This window comes from Bufo bufo, chromosome 5 (genome assembly GCF_905171765.1).
Source record: "Bufo bufo chromosome 5, aBufBuf1.1, whole genome shotgun sequence".
NCBI classification, from domain to species: domain Eukaryota; kingdom Metazoa; phylum Chordata; class Amphibia; order Anura; family Bufonidae; genus Bufo; species Bufo bufo.
The window spans coordinates 202496527-202520724 of record NC_053393.1 but is presented as its reverse complement, the minus strand read 5'-3'; the positions used below and the strand labels follow the sequence as shown (position 1 = coordinate 202520724).

General features: G+C 43.1%; 1 protein-coding gene across 1 annotated transcript in view; it reads right to left on the bottom strand.

Moving 5' to 3' along the window:
• Positions 1-24198, bottom strand: part of NEK11 (NIMA related kinase 11) — a 284450-nt gene that overhangs the window by 142736 nt on the left and 117516 nt on the right. Inside the window, exons 6-8 of the mRNA XM_040433921.1 lie at positions 6287-6436; positions 6112-6190; positions 4313-4401 (exon numbers count right to left, since the gene is read on the bottom strand). Coding sequence (XP_040289855.1) covers positions 4313-4401; positions 6112-6190; positions 6287-6436 — 318 coding nt within the window. The remainder of the gene's footprint in view (positions 1-4312; positions 4402-6111; positions 6191-6286; positions 6437-24198) is intronic.

Sequence of the window (24198 nt, the reverse complement as noted above, 5' to 3'; positions counted from 1 at the left end):
TTGTGGCGATTTCTGATTTGGAAAGTATCATTTTTAAACAGACACTGAGGTACGGCAACTTTCTCCCACTGCATATTAGGAACATAACTACAGAGGTTTGCATGCTTGTTGACTGTTTCCAGCAGTATGCATGGACTATAATATCTGTGTGATATCCTAATAGAATTGGTGGTGCATCATGTTCCTGACATTAATGGATGGCTAAAATGACGTCATACACCACTAGATTATATGGAGACCGGAAGTACTTTGTTTTCAGCCCCCTGTCTTGGTCTATTTTGTGGATACAATAATGCTTTTTTGAATAATTATGTTAGTCCTTATTTTGATAAGGTTATCATAGCGACAATCACTTTAAATGTATTTAAAATGTTGCTAAACCTTTTATATAACAAATATAATCATCAAACTGTAAAAGTTGAACATACTCTTTAAGAAGCTAGCCACCACACAGCGTGCTTCATGGCAACTCACCAAAGTAATCAGAGACATTTCAACATGTATGACATACAGTCCTGGCCGTAAATGTTGGCACCCCTGAAATTGAAAATGAAGTATTTTTCACTGAAAAGTATTGCAGTAACACATGTTTTGCTATACACATGTTTATTCCCTTTGTGTGTACTGGAACAAAACCAAAAAATTGAACATAATGTCACACCAAACTCCAAAAATGGGCTGGACAAAATTATTGGCACCCTTTCAAAATTGTGGATAAATAAGATTGTTTCAAGCATGTGATGCTCCGTTACACTCACCTGGGGCAAGTAACAGGTGTGGGCAATATAAAAATCACACATGAAAGCAGATAAAAAGGAGAAAAGTTCACTTAGTCTTTGCATTGTGTGTCTGTCCACTAAGCATGGACAACAGAAAGAGGAGAAGAGAACTGTGAGGACTTGAGAACCAAAATTGTGGAAAAATATCAACAATCTCAAGGTTACAAGTCCATCTCCAGAGATCTAGATTTGCCTTTGTCTACAGTGCGCAACATTGTCAAGAAGTTTGCAACCCCTGGGCGTGGACAGAAGAGAAAAATTGATGAAAGGGGTCAACGCAGGATAGTCCGGATGGTGGATAAGCAACCCCAAACAAGTTCCAAAGATATTCAAGCTGTCCTGCAGGCTCAGGGAGCATCAGTGTCAGCGCGAACTATCCGTCGACATTTAAATGAAATGAAACGGTATGGCAGGAGACCCAGGAGGACCCCACTGCTGACACAGAGACATAAAAAGCAAGACTATATTTTGCAAAAATGAACTTGAGTAAGCCAAAATCCTTCTGGGAAACCGTCTTGTGGACAGATGAGACCAAGATAGAGCTTTTTGGTAAGGCACATCATTCTACTGTTTACCGAAAACGGAATGAGGCCTACAAAGAAAAGAACGCAGTACCTACAGTGAAATATGGTGGCGGTTCATTGATGTTTTGGGGTTGTTTTGCTGCCTCTGGAACTAGGTGCCTTGAATGTGTGCAAGGCATCATGAAATCTGAGGATTATCAATGGATTTTGGGTCGCACTGTAGAGCCCAGTGTCAGAAAGCTGGGTTTACGTCCGAGATCTTGGGTCTTCCAGCAGGACAATGACCCCAAACATACGTCAAATACAGTGGCGTAACTAGAGTGTTATGGGCCCCAGTGCAAACTTTGGATCGGGCCCCCCCCCCCCCCATTTTTACAAAGAACCGGCAGATTTTCTTACTAAGGGATCTTTCCCGTGCGGCTAGTCCGCTGCGTGAATGAGGGCAAAGCCCCATTCCGGACAGCAGAGACACGGAGCAGTAACATGATGGATAATGCTCTTTGCCTCTCTGTGACCTTTTTACTACAAAATCACAGTGAGATAAAGTTGTCACCATGATTTTGTAGCAAAACGATCACAGAGAGGCAAAGAGCACTATCAATTATGTTACTGCTCCGTGTCTCTGCTGTCCGGAAGGGGGCTTGGCTCTCTTTCACACAGCGGATTAGCCACACGGGATCCGCTCGTGTTAAAGAGCCCTAAGCCCAATACATGGCTACACTCACCCAGTCCTAATAAAATCTGGTCCTACCTCATCCAGGGTGTCGCTGGCGTCGGCGTGATGTCCGCTGGATCCAGAACAAGGTCTCTGTGGTGATAGAGAAAAAAAGAATAATCACATAAGGAAGGGATGGTGACTGCCCCTATGAAACTACCAGCAGGGGGCGCTGTGCTGGCCTGGTAGACTGAGCTATGCCAATGTATAGCAGGGTAATTTAGGACATTTCCCCTAAGTGCAACCACACAGTACTAATGCCCAACTTGTGACCTTTCACAGTAATTAAGCCCACCTTGTGGTCCCTTCACAAAAGTTATGTCCTTCTTGTGGCCCCTCACAGCAGTTATGCCCACCTTTGTTCCTGTCACAGTAGTTATGCCCAGATATGCGCCCCTCACAGTAGTTATGCCAAATATGTGCCCCCTAACAGTAGTTATGCCAAATATGTGCCCCCACACAGTAGTTATGCCCAGATATGTGCCCCTGACAGTGGATATGCCGAGATATGTGCCCGCTCACACTAGTTATGCCCAGATATGTGCCCCTTCACAGTGGATATGGCCAGATATGTGCCCCCTCACAGTAGTTATGGCCAGATATGTTCCCCCTCACAGTAGTTATGGCCAGATATGTTCCCCCTCACAGTAGTTATGGCCAGATATGTGCCCCCTCACAGTAGTTATCAGTAGTTATGGCCAGATATGTGCCCCCTCACAGCAGTTATGCCAGATTATGTGCCCCTCACAGTAGTTATGACCAGATATGTGCCCCCCTACAGTGGTTATGCCAGATCATGTGCCCCTCACATTAAATATGCCCACATATGTGCCCCTCACAGTGGTTATGCCAGATTATGTTCCCACCTCACAGTAGTTATGCCTTCATATGTGCCCTCTCATAGTTATGCCTTTATATGTGCCCCCCTCACAGTAGTTATGCCAGATATGTGCCCCCCTACAGTGGTTATGCCAGATTATGTAGCCCCTCACATTAGATATGCCAACATATGTGCCCCTCACAGTGGTTATGCGGTTATGCCAGATTATGTGCCTCCCCTCACAGTAGTTGATATATGTGCCCCCTCATAGTTATGCCTTTATATGTGCCCCCCTCACAGTAGTTATGGCAGTAGAGATGCCAACTTTTGTGCCCTCCCACTCTAGTTGTGCCCATCAACCCCCTTCCTTCCCCTTTGCCCCCAGTCTGCAGAGTTAGGAAATGAAAAAAAAAAAACATACTTACCCTCTTCCCTGATGTTGCGCTGCCACACTCACATCGCGCTGCTGGCTGTACTGAAGGCAGTTTCCCTGGCTTTCAGAGCTCCTCCCACAGCCAGCAGCGCGATGTGTGGCCAGCAGAGGGAGCGGTGGAGCTCCTGCTTCACTGATGATCTGGATACAGCCCGGCAGTGACAAGAACTGACGGGCCCAGTGTATGTGAGTGAGTGTGCGCGTCCCCCCTCTTCCTACTCCCCCCCTGTGCGCAAACCTCCCCCACCTTGCCTCATATTAAACATGTAATGGAGCGCCCTGACGGTGCCCGGCATTGTCACTGTACTTCATGCCGGGCCCCGTCACATCGCTTCATTACATGTTAGTACAGCGGGCCCCCGCCGGGCCTGGTCGCAGTCGCACCCCCTGCGACCGCGATCGTTACGCCCCTGGTCAAATAGCACCCAGAAATGGATGGCAACAAAGCGCTGGAGAGATCTGAAGTGGCCAGCAATGAGTCCAGATCTAAATCCCATTGAACACCTGTGGAGAGATCTTAAAATTTATGTTGGGAAAAGGCACCCTTCCAATAAGAGAGACCTGGAGCAGTTTGCTAAGGAAGAGTTGTCCAAAATTCCGGGTGAGAGGTGTCAGAAGCTTATTGATGGTTATATTTTTTCCAAAGGGTGTGCAACCAAATATTAAGTTAAGGGTCCTAATAATTTTGTCCAGCTCATTTTTGGAGTTTGGTGTGACATTATGTCCAATTTGCTTTTTTCCTCCCTTTTTTGGTTTTGTTCCAGTACACACAAAGGGAATAAACATGTGTATAGCAAAACATGTGTTACTGCAATACTTTCCTGTGAGAAATACTTCATTTTCGTGAAAAATTTCAGGGGTGCCAGCATTTACAGCTATGACTGTATATACTCAATGTGTACAAGGTCCCTGATCTCATGTAATACTGTAATTACAGGTTTTACAGTGCTCCGATCTCAACAACTTCTTGTCAGAATTTCATATCCTAAAGTTATATCTGAAGTGAGAAAGCTAAAACAGTGGCATCTAGTTTTTACTTACACAGCACTTCTAATTTGGTCCGCCTCTTTTTGGCAGATTATAGTTTTGTCGTCTTGTACAATTGAACCATAGAGCCTCAACTTTACTTTCTAAAAGAAAAACACAGTGCAGCACTTCAGTTAAAAAAAATAAATTAGGAGAACGCATGATATCATCACAGAATCACATCATTTTTAAATCATGCTCTTGTTATACAAATTTAAAATATTTCTGTTTTTATTTTGGCCACTAAAGAAATCACATTCACTTCAAGTCATTTCCTGTTTTCTGTAGGTAACTATTCAATTTTGCTGTATAGACTGGGACAAGATGAGCACGGTCATCTCATCATCATTAGAGGGTGTCAAATGGCTGCTGTATTGTATTGCTGGAGGCCTTAGGGTGGGTTCACAACGCATTTTTCCCATCCATTTAACGTATAAAAAAAACATATGTTAAACAGATGCCTCAGATAGATGCCATACAGTGGCATCGGTTGACCATACAGTCCCACTGAAAAACAAATATGCATTTTTTTCCATTGTAAAAAAAAAACATACTTTTTTATTTACCGGACTCTGCAGGGCACAAAAACGTGGTTTGCTGCATTTTTGTATTCTTTTTTTTCTTACATATAAATCAAAAGTGTGCATAAAACGCGATGTGAACCCACTGTAAATGAGACAGGATAACCCTTTGCTTGTCAGTTTTATTTGAGCAGCAGTGACTGTCCGTCCTCTGTCTCTAACATTATGTCCCCTCGCTATCTTAAACAGAATTTTTCAAAAACAAAAGTACTGACATTTTCTCCATCTACTAACCTACCTAATCCTCCATCTCAGTGTGTGGCACTACCATAATATCTAGGCAGCATACCCACTGTCTCGGATTTATGTTTGTCACTTTTCTTTACCCCCTATATTTAATTGCTTAACCATTCATGCCGCCTGCACCTCAAAAACATCTCTAGAACCAACCCTTTTCTTACTGTGGAAACAAGAACTCTCATTGTTACCTTGATCCATGTAACTCATTACTAACTGGTCCCCCCCCCCTCACCAGACTCTACCCTCTCCAATCTATCCTGAACACAGCAGCCAGGGTCACCTATCTGTCTAACTGCTACTCCGATGCCTGTGCCCTGTGCCAGTCATTGCACTGGTTATCCATTCAGTCCAGGATTTAATTTAAACTGTTCTTTTTTGCCCAAAAAGCTCTCCACAAGGCTGCACCCCCTACATCTCTTTCGTCATTTCTATCTACCATCCTATTCGTGTTCTCCGTTCAGCCAACTTCTCCGTTCAGCCATCTTCAAGACTTCTCCTGAGCTGCACCAGTTCTCTGGAATGACCTACCCCAAGAAATTTGGTTAATTCATAACATCCACAGTTTTAGGTGCTCCCTAAAAACACATATTTTTAGGTTAGCCCATCACATCCCCTGGTCTAGCCCTTTGCCATTCAGCACCCCCCCCCCCCCCCCACCATCTTCAGCTTCATTCTTCAGAACCTGATTCATCATCCTTTAGTATCCACCACACACCATGCACTCCGAAGAACTACAAATATCGGCTGGTGACTGGTTCATGCAGCTTTATATCTACTCCACTACTCTGTTAAAAAAACAAGCACTTGTTACCTTCTGTGTCACCCCTATCTCCTCATAGATTGTAAGTTCTTGGGAGCAGGGCCCTCATTCCTCTTAATGGTTGATCTGTTTGCTTCTATGACTCTGTTTGTACATGAACCCCCTGATTGTAAAGCGCTGCGGAATGTGTTGGTGCTACATAAATAAAGATTATTATATACATTTCAACAGACCTGCAGCTGTTCTGCTATATATGGAACTTGTAGAATTTCTCCAGCTCCTGGGCGATGGGAAGGGTCTTTGCTAAGCAACCTAAAATATGAAATTCACAAATGCAGATGCAGAATTCACGTAGCAAAACAAATTGACCACTACTAAAATAACAATCATATGTGAGAAGCACCATACCTGTTCATTAGTAAATTGAGGTCACCAGAGTAACGGTCAGGTAAAGAGGGTGTTGGTCCTTCTACAATTTTCAGAACAACAGCTAAGAAACTGTAGCCAGTGAAAGCGTGCTCCAAGCAGCACATTTCATACAGAATGCAACCCACAGACCTATAAGACATAAAGAGTTAGGTCCAGGTTATATTTGTACAGAAGCATTTTTTATGAGTTCCAATGCATCAAATTGTTGGAAAGTGATATCTGGTGAGCATAAAAAATCTATAAATTCTTTATTGTTGTGCTGCTTTCGGCTTTTCCTATTTATTTTTTAGAAGATTTTAATTAAGTCCTCAACCTTTGTCTATGGAGTGGAGCTTGTAACATTATTAATCAAAGGCTTTGGCGATTCTCAACACTATTATTTGGCCAGTCTCAACACTATTATTATGTTGTTTTGTACCCTGACATCGAGCAAACATTTTACATTTTCATGACATGTGGTCTTTTATGCTTGCCAATAATTACATCTCCGTGGATTACTTTAACAGTTCCTATCAACCAACACACTGCAGACAGCTGCTCAGTGCAAATTGTTTAAAAGAAAATACCTATTGTTTAAAAGGCTTTTCCGGTACTGTTATATTGATGCACTTTCGACTTTCAGCTGTTCTGCGGCAGCCATGGAACTACCGTAGAAGACTAAGCAGTTCTGTCCATTGTGTAGTGGACAGCTCGGTACTGCAGCACTGCTTCCAATGAAGTTAAAGCTGGAAGTCGTAGGGGGCTACTGCAGACCAGCTGATCCACCCCACAACACCACCCACCAGCTGTTTGGTTGTAGCAGCACTATAGTAATGTAAAGCTCCCTCTACTACACAGTTGAGAGTGCTATGCAGTTCCACCACCGACTTCCAGTGACGTAGCTACAACCAAACAGCTGATCGTTGGTGGTGTGGAGTATCGGGCAGGCCATCACTTAGGAAAGGCTTGACAACCCCTTTTAATCCATTTTTATGTCAACATATTTTTTTTATACATTTGTCTAAAACGCCGGTCTTAATAAATGACCCCCATAATTTTTGCAATCTTAACACTGACCAATCAGCCTCGTAATAGACTAATGTAGTAGGTAGCGGGAAAATAATTCCAAATGGGTGGAATTGGAAAAAACAAAGTTTTACAGGTTTTGTTCCCACAGCGTTCTGTTTGTAGCAAAACTGACCTGTGACCTTCATTCTCTGGGTCAGTACGATTACCACGATACCACATATGTATAGGTTTTTTATGTCTAAATAGTGTAAAAATAAGTTTAAACTTTGAAAAAAAAAAAATTTTTTTTTACATCACCATATTCTGACCTCCAGAACTTCTTTATAGTTATATCTACAGAGCTGTATGGGCCATTTTGACCCTTTTTTCCCATTTTTATTTTTTAATGGTATTGTGTTTTCAGATGCGATGATGCCCATGATATTTATATTTTTTGTTATTTATGTATTTATTTTTTATTCTACGTAAAGGGAGGTGATTTAAACTTTTATATTTTTTTATTTTTTATATATTTTTAAGTTTTTTTACTTTGTTATTATTTTGAAGCTTGTATTTGAGCCTATAAAATCCATATTTTTTTCAAATTTTGAACAATCATGAGTCTTTTAGACCAATTTAGACTAATTTCTTATGTTGGCCTGCCACCTGCTGGCCACAATAATAACTGCAGCTTCAATACCCTGGGTCTCTTCAGAGAGACCCAGGGTATTGAATTCAATTACCAGCATGCTCATTGGCTGCAGAGGATGCCAGTAAAAAGTCCAGAAGCACGAGCATCCGGGTTTTTCACCCTTTAAATGTCGTGATCTCACTTGATCACAGCATCTAAAGACTTTAATGACTGCGATTGGCATTATTGGTGGTCGCGGTCATTAGCTGCGAGTCTCTGCTGTTTGAAACAGCGGAGATCCACCGGCCATGACGCCCGCTGCATGCGCGAGAGGGCTCCATGTTTTCTCATACCAAATGAACAGTATGTATCATGAAGTCTGAAAAGCAGTACGGCCATTTTGGATGGCAAAAGAGGAGCCCAGTAAATGGCAGATCTGCACCTGAAAAGATGAAAAGGAGGGCACTAGATATATATTCTATTCCTTTTCTAGCTAATGTGATTTTTTTTTCTTGAACAGGAAGGTCACTTTAAGGGAATCGCAAAATGCTATCGTATAGGCAAACATAGTTTATCACTACAATCTGCAATATGCCACACAGTAAACGGACAATATAAAATGTGGAGTTAGCAAACAAAAGGTCATTGTTGTGCACAAAAAAACCTGGTTAATGACGCAGTGGGTGAATACAGATGTTCACAGCAGTGAATGAGTGGGAAAACTTCTTGGTAATATTGTCCTGGCTAGTAATCAAGCCATGGCCCCCCAAGGCACCCAGGCCAGCTCACCCACTGCTACAATATTCTTTAATGTTCGCTTTGATTTACTTAATGTTAGACACATAGCACACTTCATTAACCAGAGCAGGCTTGGGTGCCTGCATTGCTCGACTGCGTTTACACAGTGAAGCCTGGGACCATATACTAATAATATACTAATAATGTCATAATGGGACCATATACTAATAATGTCATAATGGTTTATAGGTACTACATGCTTACACATATATGATAACAGATTAAGCGCTTTTGCAACAATTAAAGCTCTAGCAACGTTGTAATTTAATAATCTGTTACTGCGTTCCTCTTTGATTATTCAGAATATGAAAAAAGATAATTAAATTACAAGTAAATAAATCAGAACTGCTGATCCTTAACCCCTAGGTAATGAAATTACACTATGCTAAGAAGGTAATAATGGGGAAAGGGATCTACATCTCATATCAGTAATTATAATATGTACAGTATATATATGTATGTGCAGAATGGAATTAAAGGAAGCAGAAGCATTAGCCAGCCCATGTAGTCTATTACAACCTCTCTCATAAGTAGTATTAATACATCTTAACACAATACTGTTTATAGCTATATAAAAATGGTTGGAAAAACATACGCACTCCGTATATGGTGATTGGTCTGTGCTCACATGGATATGCATGAATATGTACAGAGATGTTTCGACCCATGTGGGCCTTTCTCAAGCCAACTTGAGAAGGACCCACTTGAGTAGAAACGTTACTATACATATTTCTGTGAAAATGTGCTGAGGGTCTGTGGAACCAGTACTGTGGATTGCTGGCACACAGCACTAGCAGGGGTAGTCTGGGAATTTAAAGAATCCCTGGAAAAAAACAAAAGTGGTCCAATGTTGTTAGTGGGCCCAAATTGACAGAAGGTGGGGGCAACTCAAGTAGGCAGGATCATTAAAATCAAGAGGCGGTATAGTGTGCTGCACTCAGGAGTGCACCGCCAATGAGGCGAAGTGAGGCAATTGCCTCAGGCAGCCCCAGGTAGGGACAGGTGGGGGGGGGGGGGCATCAGGAGGGCCATGGGCAATGAGTGCTTCCATTGTGGAAGAGCTCATCTCTGTATACTTAACTGTATCGCTGTTCTCAGGACATGGGAGTGATGTGTCCCTGCCTCACCGTTCCATCTAATAGGCTTTAGTCCTAGTGCCTGTAGCCTATCAGAGGCTGGTGTCATCATTATCGTCATGCTGCCTGAGCCGGGCTGCATACAGCTCAGGGCACAGACTGGAAGAGGTTTGTGTCCTCCACCACATCACTGACAGCAGAATGGAGGTATTTCAGTTTATTATTTTTCTTTGGCAGCATGCTGTTGGGCCACAATGGGGGGTCATTATTTGGTAACTGGGGGAAGCACTATGGGGAAATTGGGGGCTCTAAAAAGGGGCATTTTTGAACTGGCACACATTATAAGGGGGCCACTATGGGGACATTTGTTCTACTGGAGGCACTAAAAGGGGGTCATTTTTTGTACTGGCACACGTTATAAGGGGGCATTTTTTTTGTACTGGCACACATTATAAGGGAGAGTTTTTGTACTGTCACATTATAAGGGGATATTTTTTGAATGGAAATAGATGATAAATGATAAGGAAAGAGAACATCTACATCAGAGGAGACGTCACTGGATGTAAGAGGTATGTGGCACTGTATTACCCTGTATGTTTTCTAGCGCTGTATGTAATGTTTTCCAAGTATGCCTTTAACAGTAGGGCTGGAGGGAAGGGGGTAAGTTGAGAATTTGCCATTGGAGGGGGAAGGGGCGGAGCCGTTTCAGTTTTCGCCTCAGGGAGCAAAAAGGTTAGGTGCATCCCTTGCTACACTTTGGTATATGGTTCTGCAGCAGAACCAAATAGCAAAGTGCAGCACAATATGCTGTCCCAACATGACCAACTACCATAGTGCAACACAAAATACTGCCCTAACTGCCAGCGCCCGGGCTCGGGTGGCCCACAGGGCATCGGCCCTCTTAAGATTTTTCCTGTAAGTTCCATGGCCAGTCCACCCCTGAGCAGTAGAATAGCCATAAGAGAGGAGTGCCGCTGATTGGATTGTGTTTGGTATATACAAGACTGAGCTCTAATAAACCTGCATTTTAGTATGTGAATTACATCTGCAACAGCCAGAACCCTGCACTCCCCTTTAACCAAACTTAGATCATGGTAGAGCTCAACAGAAGGTCTGAACTTCAAGGAACCATCATGTCTATTGAATAACTGATATTATATAACAATACAGAGATTACAAATATTTTATTTCCCTTTACAATGGTATACATGTATTCACATTTGCAACCATTTTTTATTGGTCCAATATATCCCAAATTAAAAATGATGTACTGTAAAAAGGCTTGCCCCCGTTGCTCCTATAGGCTGATTAAAATATATTAAAACCTCATTTTTCTCAACAATGAAGGCACATATGAACATGGGGTCAACACAGATGGGGTCAGCCAGTTTGATAGGTACAAATCCACTGACAGATGCCCTTTAAATAATAAGGAAATAATTAGATTTACAGAATTAGTGTAGAACACTAATCAATTATCTGAATGCCTTGAATTCATGTTCATAAGACAAATTTGAAAGTCTATACATTTAATAAAATTGCCTAAAAAAAATCCGCCTGACAAATCAGCTGCAAAACAATATTCTACCGTGTTGATTTCCCAAGGAATGCAAAGTTGATGTGGCACAAACTAGAGCAATTATAATGAGGCCCGGGGGGAGACATTGTCAGTCTCTTCTTTATATGTGTTTGGGGAATGATCTACAGTGTCAGTCTGGTATTTGATCCAAAATCACATAAAAATGGAACGGTAAAGCCTTCTGTGCAAATAAATACTAACATATTAAATAGAATTTCATAATATGTTGTATCTGATAAAGAATTAAATTGTCACTACCGCTCTAATACCGACAGATGAACGCTGTGTTTTCATCATTTATATTCTCTTATGTGTCTTATTTATTTATTGTAATGGATTGCCACCGAGGGTTGAAGCCCCTGAAGCAATATGTTGTCATGCTTTCTAATAAAAGTATAGGCAAGCAAATGAAGAAATACTGTATTACTTACACATAGAACTGTGTTACCTAAGCTACACATAGTCTGCTACAGTCCGTGCAATATTATGGCTCAAAATCTGAATAGTCCCTTATTTCTAGTTCCCACTTCAGTGATTTGGTCAGTGATTTCCATCAGTTATTGTGAGCCAAAACCACGTGCGAGTCACAAACACAGAATAGGTGCAAATCTGTCCATTATACCTTATCTCAAAATCTGAATAGTCCCTTATTTCTAGTTCCCACTTCAGTGATTTGGTCAGTGATTTCCATCAGTTATTGTGAGCCAAAACCACGTGCGAGTCACAAACACAGAATAGGTGCAAATCTGTCCATTATACCTTATCTCAGTGTAGCCTTCTCTCCTGGGTTTAACTCACAATAACTGATGGAAATCACTGACCAAATCACAGAAGTGTGAACTAGGCCTTAAAGTCAATTTTTGTGCAATGTTATTCGTTGTCCCTGAATTTTTTGAGTCAGATCAATCAGCAGGTAAGACCAATGGTTCTATGAGTAACAAGAATACAAGTTCAGAGGGTTGTCCAGGAAATAAAAAGTTATTTGGTTGTTGCCCAAATGAAAATAATAAAACTACAAAATACATTTTCATTCTGAGTACATACATCGAGATAAACCCGTTTACTGTAGTTATTTAAAGGTATGTACCGGTAATAACAATTCTGGAGCATCTATTCTTATGTCTGTATGTTGTGCCATTCCTATATTATTTCTACTAGAAGTTATGAATGAATTGCTAGCAGTCTGCAGTAAGGGTACAGAGGGGAGGTAACAAGTTAGGTGTGTACCTGCACAGACTGACAATGGCAGGACTGACTGGATAGAGTCAGATTGTGCAGGGACACATCTCCAACTGGTTAACCCCCCTCTGTACCCTTACTGCAGACTGCTGGCAATTCATTCATAACTTCTAGTAGAAATAATAAAGGAATGGCACAACATAGAGACATAAGAATAGAGGCTCCAGAATTGTTATCACATGAAGAATGCATGTAGCTATCAAAACAGACATGTCAGGAGTGGTGACAGGTCCTCTTTAATGGTGCTAAACGTAAAAGTGGCTGTTTAAAAAATGGCCAAGGGCAGTGTGAAAGAAATTATGTGGTTAGTGAACACGAATTGTGCTAATTGTACTCAAAGGAGTTGTCTCACTTCAGCAAATGATCTTTATAATGTAGAGAAAGTTAATACAAGCCACCTACTAATGTATTGTGATTGTCCATATTGCTTCCTTTGCAGGCTGGATAAATTTTTCCATCACATTATACACTGCTCATTTTCATGGTTACAGACCCTGCAATCCATCAGTGGTGGTCGTGCTTGCACACTGTAGGAGACAGCGTCAGCCTCTCTGGTGGCTGGGACCATGGGAGCACACATAGGCTGGGGCTTTTTACTATATTGTGCAAGCACGACCACCACTGATGGATTGCAGGGTGGTCTTTAACCATGGAAATGAGCAGTATATAATGTGATGGAAAAATGAATACAGACAGCAAAGGAAGCAATGTGGATAATAACAAAATAACAATACATTAGTTAGTGCCTTGTATTAACTTTCTCTACATGATAAATGCCACTTACTGAAGTGAGACAACCCTTTAATTGTAAAAGAAAGAAAGAAAACTGTAAAATAAAGAAAACATTACTTACCATTTAAATGTCCTGCCATTCTAGAGCCACCCTTCTGGTCCAGCGTCTCAGGTCCCTGCTGGTCCTGCACCAATCATTTTCCATAGATTGTTCATGTGACCACTGTAGCCAATTACTGGCCTAAGGGGTCACAAGTGCTTGAACAGCATGTGACTGCTGAGCCAAGTGTTTGTGAATAATGAATGTAATATCTTCACAGCAGGATCAGTGGGGACCAAAGTGCCCGGTACCAGAATAATGTTTTTTTTTTTTTACATAATTTTCTGTCTTGACTATTTTAAAAAAAATCTTGGACAACCTCTTTTATCATGTCCATAAAAAGTTACTATTAAATATAAGAAAGCTAGATAAAATAAATTGTCTAAATACGAATATATTCTCTAAATACCAATAAATATTGACATTTGTACATTTACAAAATGGTGTGAAAGAAAAAAAAACAGTTAAGACTTGTTCTCATCTGTGCTGGAGACTCATTTTCAGGCCTCTGTCGCAGATTCTGCCAAACATTGTTGTGACATCATCTCAACCCTGCACAACTTATACATAAACCCAAACATTATCCTAATATAGTATAGCTGATAATTACACACACACTGTAATATGACATGGTCATAAGAGAACACATAATGTAAATACAAACAACATTAAAACATCATTATAAAAGAGGGCAAGCACTCATAGTATTGCTACACACACAAGTTTATATATGTTTAGACTATTGTGATATCATTACAATAAAGGGCAGACCTAATGTGTAAAAAAAATACAAAATTTGTGACATTATCATAATACAGTCAAGCCAAACACACTGGTGGATTGAGAGGTGTGCAAACCTTTCAAGATTGGATGGGGACCATCGGTGGAAAGCTATTTTCAGGTCTTTCCAGGGATATTTGATTTTGTTCAAGTCAGGGCTCTGGCTGGGCCACTTAAAGACATTCACAGAGTGAATGGTCAATGTCTTGTTGGAAGGTGACCCTTCATCCCAGTCTGAGGTCCAGAGAACTGGATCAGGTTTCCATTAAGAATATCTCTGTACTTTGCTCCATTCATCTTTCCCTCAACCCTGACCAGTCTTCCTGTCCCAGTTACTGAAAAACACCCCCAGTGTGTGATGCTGCCATCACCATGCCTCTCTGTAGGGATGGTATTGGGCAGAAGATGAGCAGTGCCTGATTTCAAGACATAACGCTTAGAATTCAGGCCAAAAGGTTCAATCTTGGTTTTATCAGACATCTGAGAGTCCATTAGGTGTTTTTTTTTGCAAACTCCAGACAGACTTTTATGTGTACTTTACTGAGGAGAGGCTTGTTTCTGAATACTCTGCCAAAAAGTCCAGATTAGTGAAGTATTTGCAATGATGGTTGACCTTCTGGAAGTTTCTCCCATCTGAACACAGGATCTTTGGAGCTCAGCCAGAGTGACCATTGGGTTCTTGATCACCTCTCTTACCAAGAACCTTCTCCCTCGATTGCTTAATTTGGTATGCAGCCAACTCTAGGAAGAGTCCTCGTTGTTCCAAACGTCTTTCATTTAGGAATTATGGAGGCCACTGTGCTCTTGGGAACTTTCAGTGCAGCAAAAATAGTTTTGTACCCTTCTCCGAATCTGTGCCTCCACACAATAATGTCTTGGAACTCCACAGATAGTTCCTTCCTTCTCATGCTCTGATATGCATTGTCAGCTGTAAGATCTTATAGACATGTCCAATCAATAAAATTTACAACTGGTGGACTCCAATCAAGTTGTAGAAACATCTCAAAGATGATTAAGAGAAATGGAAGGTCTCAGAACAAAATTTAAAGTGTCGTAGCAAAGGGTCTGAATACTTATGCCCCTAAAAAATCGTAGTTTTTCCTTTTCAGAAATTTGCAAAAAATTCTAAAATTTTCCCTCCGCCATTATGGGGGTACTGGGTGCAGACTGATGAGGGAAAATTAGATTTTTTTAGCACTCTGCAGAGTTTGCCACAGACATCTTAGGTTTCTCACTTTTCTATCATCCTCCTCCTGGTGCCCTAACACTGTTACCTTGCTGCTACCCTCAATACTGTGCCCACTGTGCTCCCCAATGCCCACAAATACTATACTGAAGAAATTACAGAGCAATACAGATATTCTTGAAAGTGCTCCTAAAAGTCCTTTCAATAGTAATAATTCTCTCCCAGAGTTCCTGCATTAGTAATAGTGGCCCTACAGTAAGTATGCTCCTTGAGAGTGTTCCTATTAATTGTAGCGCCCTCCATATTGTTGCTAATATTAATAATGCCCCCACAAAGCCCTAATTGTCACAATACCTTCTGTGACAGAGGTTAGAAGATCGGAGAGACTGACTGCACGTGAGGTTAACTGACAGTCTCTTGATTCTCAGTGTTGTGGTTTGGTAATGACCACAGCTCTTTCAGGTGCAGCCCGTGGTCATTACTGCATTCCCTACTTAGTTTGTTGTTCAATTTCTTTTATTCGAAAGAGCCAAAAAGAGAACAATACATCAAGAGACGTAAACAGCTCGTTAACAAGTCGTCATTCCCTACTTAGTTTGGTCTCACACTTCATACCATGCGGTTGATATTCTCTGTTTGGATTTGGAAGAGTTGGTGTGTGGACGTTATCTGTGCTCCTGCTCATCCATTTTCTATAAGATAAGTTGTACTGCTCTTTGTATTTGGTCGTTCCCCTCTGCTTGTTGTTACTAGGCCTCAGCGAGACGCTGGTTCATTCACCTGGGAAGGAACCAGTAGTCTCATTTCAGGGCTCCTAGGGTCTAGGTTCCAGGGTATGTATTTTCCCACCTTCAGGGTCTATACATACTGACAGGAGTCAGGGCCAGGTTTAGGGACTTCCTAGGAGGTGACATTTTCCCTCTCCTTAGCTTTGAGGCATAGTTCTGTGTCCCTCCCTGTATTCATGATACTAATAATTATGTCCCACAATGTCCCCAGTAGTGATAAAGCTTCCCAAAGTTTCCCCAGTACCAATAAGGCTCCTTAACGTTCCCCAATAGTAATAAGACCCCTCTATAGGACTGGCTATAAAGCCTTCTGTAGTTATAATAACACCTGTAGAGCCCCCAGGAGTTAGAATACCCTTTGTAGAGCACTCAGTAGTTAGAATCCCCCCCCCCCCCCCCGTCGTAGAGTCCCCAGTAGTTATGCCTCCTATAGTGCCAACAATAATTAGAATTGCCTCTGCAGTGCCACCAATAGGTATAATACCCCCTGTAGTGTCAACAGTAGAGCACCCATATAATGCCCCCCAGTGCTTATAGTGCCCTCTATAGTGCCCCCAGTGCTTATAGTGGCTCCCCTATGCATATATACATATAATACATACATATAATATCCCCCACATATTGCCCCAGTAGGTATAATGCCCTTTAGTGTCCCCTGTAGTGTTTTCAGTACTTATAGACCCCCCCTTGTAGTCATAATGCACCCTCCTACATAGTGCCCCCCAGTACCATCTGCCCCCATTGCCAGTTTGAAACAAAATAATACTCCCCTGACTCCCTGCAGCAATCTGCTATGCAGGCCACAGACCTATTCTGGTTTGCTGCCTGAGTCTCTGGCTTCTGGACTAAGGCGGTCATGGCTTAGCCCAGGCAAGAGAACAGGCAAACTCATACTCAATAACAGGCCGAGGTCAGGGTGGACATAGTTTGTGTGAATACATAGAACAGTGCAAAGGTCAGGGCAGGTGGCACAGGATCAGAACTGAGGAATCGGGCAGATGTTGGCACACAGGCAGATAAATGGATTATAGCACTTTTGCAGGGAGAGGTGCTTAGAATACCCACAGAAGTCTAGCGATTGGCTAGTGCAGATTGTGTGCTGTTCTATGGAAGGCAGGGGATAGCCGCAAATGTGTGGCCTGCAGTGTGAGAGACAGGGGTCTGGCAGCCAATCCTTACTGTTGCAGGTCAGAGGATGACCAGCAGGGCCAAGCCACCAGGGAGAAGCTATGATGAGTGATGCGGCACCCGTAAGTAGGGTGGCCGCTTGCTTCACCTACAAAAGATGGACATTGTAGGCCACATCCTGACTATGCTAAGCCACACCCCTCGTCCTGTGTAAAGAGGGAAAAAAAGTATGTAAAGACCATCAGGTGAGCTGCGCTGGTGTCAGAATGCTTCTCTCAGCCTGGGTCAGTCATGTCCACCAGCTGGGGGAGAGAAAAGCCTCAGTCAGTCAATTTGTTGATGAAAAGGAGGATATCCCTGCACTGGACAGAGGACAGGGAACCAGACTGTCCTCCTAAAGCTGGTCACCTTACCCATACCCACTCTGGACAGTGCTGTCATGACATACAGCCTATAAATAAACATGCAAATTATTAACACATCATCAAAATGGAATGCAGTCGATCCACAAAAACATTATTGTGTCATCATTAGAGTAACAAGAGCCCACACAAGTAATTCTGTGTTATTATTAGAATAGAATTCAGCCTATAAATAAGCACACATTATGACACACTATATGGTAATAAAGCAAAGCCTATAAATAAAAAGATTACTGGAACACTGTGAAATTAGAGTGTATAGGTACAATACAATGACAACAGCAGAAACAGTGGCGACAAATGAAGTTATGGAGAATCACTGAACTCTTCTGTACAAACCATTTTACTGCTAGTGTTTGAAAGCCACTAGGCAGAAGTGGACAAAAGTGTACAGGGAGTGCAGAATTATTAGGCAAATGAGTATTTTGACCACATCATCCTCTTTATGCATGTTGTCTTACTCCAAGCTGTATAGGCTCGAAAGCCTACTACCAATTAAGCATATTAGGTGATGTGCATCTCTGTAATGAGAAGGGGTGTGGTCTAATGACATCAACACCCTATATTAGGTGTGCATAATAATTAGGCAACTTCCTTTCCTTTGGCAAAATGGGTCAAAAGAAGGACTTGACAGGCTCAGAAAAGTCAAAAATAGTGAGATATCTTGCAGAGGGATGCAGCACTCTTAAAATTGCAAAGCTTCTGAAGCGTGATCATCGAACAATCAAGCGTTTCATTCAAAATAGTCAACAGGGTCGCAAGAAGCGTGTGGAAAAACCAAGGCGCAAAATAACTGCCCATGAACTGAGAAAAGTCAAGCGTGCAGCTGCCAAGATGCCACTTGCCACCAGTTTGGCCATATTTCAGAGCTGCAACATCACTGGAGTGCCCAAAAGCACAAGGTGTGCAATACTCAGAGACATGGCCAAGTGTCACGAGTTGGAGGTCCCAGGAGAGACCACCGCGTCGTCAAGCAATAAACGGAAATCAGGTACAGACACATAAGAGTTTACTGCATAAACAAAAACCAGGGAAGGCAGCACAGACAAAACATGAGCTCTATGTACCGTCAGCACAGTGGGAGAAAAACCCCCACTGCGCCACTGTCTAGTAATACTCCAGAGGGGCGTGACTAAGCAACTCCTGGTATTCACTAGAGCCCTAGATGGTAGGGTTAGACTTTGCCGCAGGAAGTTGCCAGGGTCCACTCTGGAGCGTGAACTAGACAGTGACAGCAGGAACGAATGGACAACAGGTACCAGAAGGCACCGACGGCACATAGGAAAAAAAACCTACAGGCAAATACAAAACAGGGCAACTAATAATACAAGCAGGAGTTCACGCAAGGGAGCAGGAGTGGCAATGAGCAGAGAAGGACTTGCTCCACCAGTAGTAAACTGCATGGCCTTGTCATGCCACTCTGCTGCAAAGGCTTGCTGAACACAGACATCAGAATAAACACAAAGTAACTAAAACATAACTGGCAGAACAGATAACAGGAAAGAGGACATCAAAGAGGACGTAAATGAACAAGTAGGAAAACCCACAGAGCACAGGCAGACAGACACAGATCCCATGGGTCAGCAGCATGGGAGAGAGAGTACAAACCAGGAGCAGGACAAGACAACACACACCAGGAGAGCTGACCCAGAACTGAGGAAACCCCAGCCTTATATACAGGTTCCATGGGTGCAGCAGAGAGACCACACCCATGGAGCAGACAGAGGATTAACTCCTAATAGGAACACAGGGGAGTTAACCCATGCAGAACCACAAATAATACAGAGGAACGGAGCTGCAGCGAGAGCATAGACAGAAGGTCACAGCCAGCGGTAATGACTGTGACGCCAAGGTAAGAAAGGCTGAAAGACGACCACCACTGAACAAGACACACAAGCTGAAACGTCAAGACTGGGCCAAGAAATATCTCAAGACTGATTTTTCCAAGGTTTATTGGACTGATGAAATGAGAGTGAGTCTTGATGGGCCAGATGGATGGGCCCGTGGCTGGATTGGTAAAGGGCAGAGAGCTCCAGTCCGACTCAGACGCCAGCAAGGTGGAGGTGATGTACTGGTTTGGGCTGGTATCATCAAAGATGAGCTTGTGGGGCCTTTTCGGGTTGAGGATGGAGTCAAGCTCAACTCCCAGTCCTACTGCCAGTTTCTGGAAGACACCTTCTTCAAGCAGTGGTACAGGAAGAAGTCTGCATCCTTCAAGAAAAACATGATTTTCATGCAGGACAATGCTCCATCACACGCGTCCAAGTACTCCACAGCGTGGCTGGCAAGAAAGGGTATAAAAGAAGAAAATCTAATGACATGGCCTCCTTGTTCACCTGATCTGAACCCCATTGAGAACCTGTGGTCCATCATCAAATGTGAGATTTACAAGGAGGGAAAACAGTACACCTCTCTGAACAGTGTCTGGGAGGCTGTGGTTGCTGCTGCACGCAATGTTGATGGTGAACAGATCAAAACACTGACAGAATCCATGGATGGCAGGCTTTTGAGTGTCCTTGCAAAGAAAGGTGGCTATATTGGTCACTGATTTGTTTTTGAATGTCAGAAATGTATATTTGTGAATGTTGAGATGTTATATTGGTTTCACTGGTAAAAATAAATAATTGAAATGGGTATATATTTGTTTTTTGTTAAGTTGCCTAATAATTATGCACGGGGCGTGGTTTGCCTGCCGAGTGAGATGGCTGCCTGAGCTGTGAGCTCCCGAGCCCTATCTAGCGACTGCATAGCTACAGCGAGTTGGCACCTACATCAGACCGCTGACTTTACCGCACTAACCTCCCTCCTGGCTCCCATGATGACGAGGGGCAAAAAATCGATAAAGAAGCAAGGGAAACTGGACTTCTTTGTGGAGAGACTGAGGGACCAAGATGGCGCGGGCTCGCCGGCCTCCACGCGCTTCTCAGGCTCTGCGTATCCGGCTTCACCAACTGTTTCCCCACCTCAGCAAAAGAGTCGGCTTACCTCCCAATCCTCCCCGACACGCTTACCTCCTCCAATGGAGTCCTCCTTGACTCCACCGGAGACGAGCTCGCCTGTCCGGCACAGCTTCTTCAGTCCTCGCGACAGAGATGGCTCCCCCTGCCAGAGCCCACCGAAGCAAAAGCCGCAGCTCCACGGAGACGCATTACCACCAGCGGGGGTGAGTGAACGGGATACCCCGTCTCTAATAGATTATCCTACAACTGACGATGTAGCCACTGGTAGCATGATAAAAGACATGCTAGTTGTCTTCAGCCGCTCCATGCACAGCGAACTTGCAGCCCTGTTGTCGCCCCTGCAGGCCTCCATAGCTGAGGCTGATAAGCGCCTCTCACATGTAGAGTCAAAAATGGGGGGTTTCGCGGCATCACACAACCAGTTGGTAGATGCACATGAAGAACTCTCCTCTGAAGTTGAGAGACTTAAAAACAAGGTGGTGGACCTAGAAGACAGGTCCCGCCGTAACAATATTAAACTTAGGGGTATCCCAGAAGACATACCGCCAAAAGAGCTGGAAACCTATATACTAGACCTAATGAGATCTCTCCTACCAAACATGGATGACAAAGATCTGACCCTAGACAGAGCTCACAGAGTGGCCCGGCCGAAACACCTGCCAGATTTTGTCCCTAGAGATGTCCTGGCTCGGGTCCATTTTTTCCAGGTTAAAGAGCTCCTCATGAGCGCCGCCAGGAAGAAAAGCTCCCTACCAGCCCCATACGAAGGGGTTAAAATTTTTGCTGACTTATCTGCCCCCACCCTCCAGCAAAGAAGAGCCTTGGCCCCCTTCACCGCCTGCTTTACGGGACCATAACATACCTTACCGTTGGGGCTTCCCCACTAAGGTTCTGATCCAAAACCAAGGTACGCTGCATGCGGTGCATTCTCTAGACCTAGGACGGAAGCTCCTAGCGGATTGGAACATTTCCATGCCAGAACCTCCCGACCTTCAAGCAAGAGGCCTAAGACCAATTGCCACGGACTGGCAGACAGCATTACCCAGGCGCAAGCCACATCGCTGAAAATGACCGGCCAATTTGCTGTATGATTGTCTCTCATTGTTTGGGCTCGGTGCGGTTAAATGGGTAAAAACCGCCTCACAAGCCCTCACCACAGTGCCTGATGAATATCAGGTGTTTTCTCAGGACGTTTGTTTTTCCCCTTTTCTTGTTTTCATTCCCTATCCCATGTTTTTGTTATCTTAATGTTTCCTCTTCTCACCCTCCTCAAGTGCCAGTGAACAGGGTTCTGTCAGGTCCAGAACTGATATTCTGTATGTTGGAGCCAGTCCTAATTGTCCTCTCTATATGTAAGTTCAAACGTAAAAATCTTTCTTTTCCTCCCTTATCATGGTTCTCAAAATTGCTGCTTTGAATGTTAAAGGGCTGAACAGCCCTTTCAAGAGATCTATGTTATGGAAGGAAATAAATGAACAAAAATGTGACGTCTTTTGTGCCACTGAAACGCACCTGCTTAAGTCAGATGGTCACAGGATCCATCATCCTAAATTCCCGCATATCTACCAGTCCCACTACATTAAAAAGCAGAGAGGAGTTACGGTGGTCATAAGTAATTCAGTGGCCTTCTCATTGAAATCCTCGGTCATAGACCCTAACGGTAGATTTATCATCCTGATATGCTCTATTAACAATGTGGACTACATGTTAGTATTTGTATATGCACCAAATAGGCACCAGGTATAATTTCTTCGCCGCCTAGCATCAAAGGTTCGTCGGCTGCGGTCTGGCCATGTGATCTGGGGAGGGGATTTTAACTCTATTTTAGATCCAGAAGTTGATTCCACGACTATTTCCAGAGATATCCCTAAAGCTTCAAATTCCCTCTTTCTACAAGAAGACCTATATGATGTCTGGAGACTTCAGCATGGGTCTGAAAGGGATTATTCTTTCTTTTCAGCAGCTAGTCAATCATATTCTAGAATTGATATGTTTCTGACGGGTAGATCTGTGATCGCTAATGTGATATCATCATCCATCCGCTCGATCACATGGTCAGACCATGCCCCGGTCGCTATTACGCTTAAAGAATCCCATGTAGCCAAACCCTACTCCCCCTGGCGGAATAACACCTATGTAATTGATCACCCTGTTCTCTCTAAAGAACTTGATTCCGCAATGACCGAGTTCTTTAACATAAATGATGGCTCTGTTTCTAATCCCTCCATCTTATGGTGCGACCATAAGGCGTATATTAGAGGCGTCTTCATCAAAATTGGTAGCAGACTGCAGAAAGAGCGTAGGGAGAAAATAGATAAAATACTTAGAGAGATCAAGTCAGTGGAAACACTCAATAAGTCCTCAACTTCTCCTACACACTGAGAGACTCTGAAGTCACTTAGAGCTCAGCTATCAGCCTGCCTCCTTTACAGGCATGAGTTACGCTTGAAAAGGACCCAGGCCACCTTCTATTCACAGGATAATAAGGCAGGTCGTCTGTTAGCTAGCCGGTTAAAACATAGAGCTGCTAAGTCCAAGATCCCATTCCTATTAGACCCCTCCTCAGGGAAAAAAATAGCATCCCCAACGGAAATAGCTGACGCTTTTGGAGATTTTTACGCTTCCCTTTATAACTTGTCTTCCCAAAAATTAGTCACGCCTCCACAGACAGACCTTATTGAGGGCTTTCTAGATAAACTAGGCCTCACGAAATTGACGCCTGCACAATTAGACGCTCTTAATGCCCCCTTGACGGTGGAAGAACTCCAAGCCATAGTCAAGAAACTACCTGCACATAAAGCCCCAGGCCCAGATGGATTATCCAATGCCTACTATAAGGTGTTTTTCAACCAACTCTCTAAATACATGCTTCAGTCATTCCAATCAGCCAGGGATTTAGGATCCTTCCCTAAAGAAATGTTAGAAGCATTAATAGTGACCATTCCCAAACCCAATAAATCAACTGATGATCCAAAAAATTTCCGCCCCATATCCCTCCTAAACACGGATATTAAAATATTTGCCAGGATCCTGTCAACCAGACTTGCCCCCCTTATCCCTTTACTAGTCCACTCTGACCAGGTTGGATTTGTCAAAGGCCGTCAAATACATGAAAACTCTAGGAGAGTCCTAAACATTCTCGCTCATTTACATAAAAAAAGACCCCTGCATTGTTTGTAACGCTAGACGCTGAAAAAGCGTTTGACCGCATATGTTGGTCCTTCTCTTTCGCGGTATTGGCTAAAATGGGCATAGCAGGCCCTATACTCGCCTCAATACAGGCCCTATATAAAGACCCCTCGGCTAGGGTGTGGGTAAATGGGTCCCTCTCCAGACCATTCACTATTTCCAATGGGACCAGGCAAGGGTGCCCCTTCTCCCCTCTCATGTTTATACTATCTATTGAACCCCTTGCTCAGGCTTTAAGGATGGGAAGGGAGGTGTCGGGCGTCAAGATCGCAGATCGTAATCATATATTGAGCCTT